The sequence below is a fragment of the Entamoeba nuttalli genome (genome assembly GCF_000257125.1).
Source record: "Entamoeba nuttalli P19 unplaced genomic scaffold asmbl_5704, whole genome shotgun sequence".
Taxonomy (NCBI): domain Eukaryota; phylum Evosea; order Mastigamoebida; family Endamoebidae; genus Entamoeba; species Entamoeba nuttalli.
The window spans coordinates 1-2,601 of record NW_008577629.1 but is presented as its reverse complement, the minus strand read 5'-3'; the positions used below and the strand labels follow the sequence as shown (position 1 = coordinate 2,601).

Genomic DNA, 2,601 nt, shown 5'->3' with positions numbered 1-2,601 from the left:
AGAAGATTTCAGACAAGAAGAAATAATTGAAATTTGGTTGTTATTTATTGTTTTATATAACATTAATATGAAATATAAATTATGTTTTTTAATGAAATAAATAACAAATAATACCTACTGAAGTTGCACGACTGAAGATAGAAGGAAGGTACAAAATAATAACTAATTAATCGTTATCTGTTCTATTTAAAGAAATAAAAAGATTTGAAACTCAAGAAATAGAAAAAAATTGATAAACAGAAACAAAAAAAAAAGGAAAAATTTCAAAAAAGAAAAAAAAGTATTTGAGGTGGCAGTGATGAAATTTTGAACTACTTTTTAGAAGAAAAGGGTGATTAGATGTCAGCAACGCCTATTAATCCATTTGATTGTTCCCATGAACATAACTCTTTTGTCTCATCAAATGGATGGAACGAAGAAAAAACTAAGAAAGAAAAAAAGCCAAGGAACAATCAATTATACGATATTCAAGAGATGGAAAAGATGAGTTTAGAACAATTAGAACAAAAAATCAATGAGTTAAATGAATCTGGAAAAATGAGTATTCAAGACGAAGATTTGTTAAGAAAAATAAGAAGAAAAGTACAAAATAAGTGGTCTTCAAAGGAATATCGAAAAAGAAAAAAACGGAAATTAGAACAAATGACACAAGAATTAAACTTTTTAAAAGGAAAATGTGAAATCCTTGAAAATGAAAATGAAGAATTAAGAAGAAAGTTAAAAGAATTAAAAATTGCTTTTGATTAGTCTTTTTCTAATCATAAAAAAAAATATTTTTTAACATGTTTATTGTACTCAATTATCAATCTCTAAATGACTGTAATTAATCAATACTTGTTGGAATTTTTGAATTTATTTGTTATTATTTTTTTTTTGTTTTTGTATATTTTACTTCTCTTTTATTAACATTTTTGGTATTAATTTGTGTTATTTCTAAATCGTTAGAATGATTTGATATTGATTCTTCATTAAAAATAATGAAAAGTATTTTGTGTTAAGTATTAAATCTTTAATTTTTTTTTTATTAATGAAGAATTAAAAGATGACAAATCAAAACGAAAAGAAAACTCTATATAACGAATCTAAAAACTCTTAATTTCATCTCTATAAATTATGTCTTCTGAAACAACTCCAAATAATATATTAGTTACAAATATTGATCCTTCAGTTACTGTTGAAGCACTAACAACATTTTTCTCATTTACTGGAAATGTTACACAAGTTAGATTATCTGATTGTCCAGATGGAACTAAACAAGCAATCGTTTCCTTTGACTCACCAGAAAGTGTTAAAACTGCAGAGCTAATGACAGGAGCCACTCTTGAAAGTCGTAGAATCAATATCGAATCAACGTCTATGACAGAATCAAGTAGTCATGACCGTGTTTTTAAAGGAGAGGATTTACCAAATCGTTCAATTCCTGAACTTCCAAAGGAACACACAAAGACATCTGTTGCTGCTTCACTTCTTGCTCAAGGATATATATTAGCCAATGACACATTCCAAAAAGCTGTTCAATTTGATCGTGAACATAACATAACATCTTCTATCAAGTCAGGTGCAGAAAAAGTTAAACAAGCAGCAATTAATGTTGATGAAAATTATCATATTACTGAATATCTTGCACTTGGGGCTACTCTTGCTGTTAGTTATGTTGAAAATATTAATGATAAATATAAGGTTACAAAAACAATTTCCAACAAGGCACAAGAAGTTGATGAAGCTTTAAATATTAGCGGAGCAATTGGAACTGCTCGTCAACAAATAAATAATGGAATTGCTGCCGTCGTGACATCACAACCAGTTGTTTCTGTAAGAAATGCAGTAAATAATACTGTTTCAGGATTTGCACAAAACGTAAGTGATGAAATTGCAATTCAAAACAATATGCATAGAATTACTCAAGAACAAGTCAAGCCAGAAGAAACAACTCCTTTTGTGGTTGAAGAACAAGAAACAACACCTATAACTACTACCACCGAAGAAACCTTAAAACCTGAACTCCAACAAAATGAGTTAACAGTACCACCCATTGACAACGATGATATTGTTACTCTTGAAGATGATAATACCAACAAAGAACAGCAAAACCAAACAAAACAAGAGGCTTCTACATTAATTCTCTAATTAGTTTTATTATTTTATTTGATGTTTTGGTATTAATTTATAAAGTTAATATATAATACCATGTTTGCCACAATCATTTGAAGAAGGTACAATTTAATCATACAATATTGTAAGTTAGAGGTATAAAGGAGTATGATGTATTTTGAAAAAATTATATTTTTTTATTATGTTTATACTATACTTTAAATCAATTATTTTTATCTTTTTTTCTTTTATTAATAAAATATGAGATGCAATGTCTTTTTCCAATACAAGAAATACATCAAATTTTAATGATATGGATATTGAGTAATAACAATGCGTATGGCAAATAAAAGCAAATAAGTCATAGAAATACAATATCATACAATAGAATGAATGGAAATAGAAATAAATGGCATAACAATAACAATAATAATAATAATAACAATAATAATAATGGTAAATGAAATACAAAGGAAAAAGTGATTAGAAGATGAAATATACAAAGAAATA

General features: G+C 26.8%; 2 protein-coding genes across 2 annotated transcripts; both read left to right on the top strand.

Moving 5' to 3' along the window:
* Positions 1-339: 339 nt before the first annotated feature.
* Positions 340-747, top strand: ENU1_136530 (basic region leucine zipper protein; the record flags this gene model as incomplete). The annotated part of the gene is made up of 1 exon (XM_008860198.1): positions 340-747. One exon carries the CDS (start codon positions 340-342, stop codon positions 745-747), a length of 408 nt encoding a protein of 135 aa, XP_008858420.1.
* A 366-nt stretch (positions 748-1,113) lies between these two features.
* On the top strand, positions 1,114-2,127 carry ENU1_136520 (RNA-binding protein, putative; the record flags this gene model as incomplete). The annotated part of the gene is made up of 1 exon (XM_008860197.1): positions 1,114-2,127. One exon carries the CDS (start codon positions 1,114-1,116, stop codon positions 2,125-2,127), a length of 1,014 nt encoding a protein of 337 aa, XP_008858419.1.
* Between the last annotated feature and the right edge of the window lie 474 nt (positions 2,128-2,601).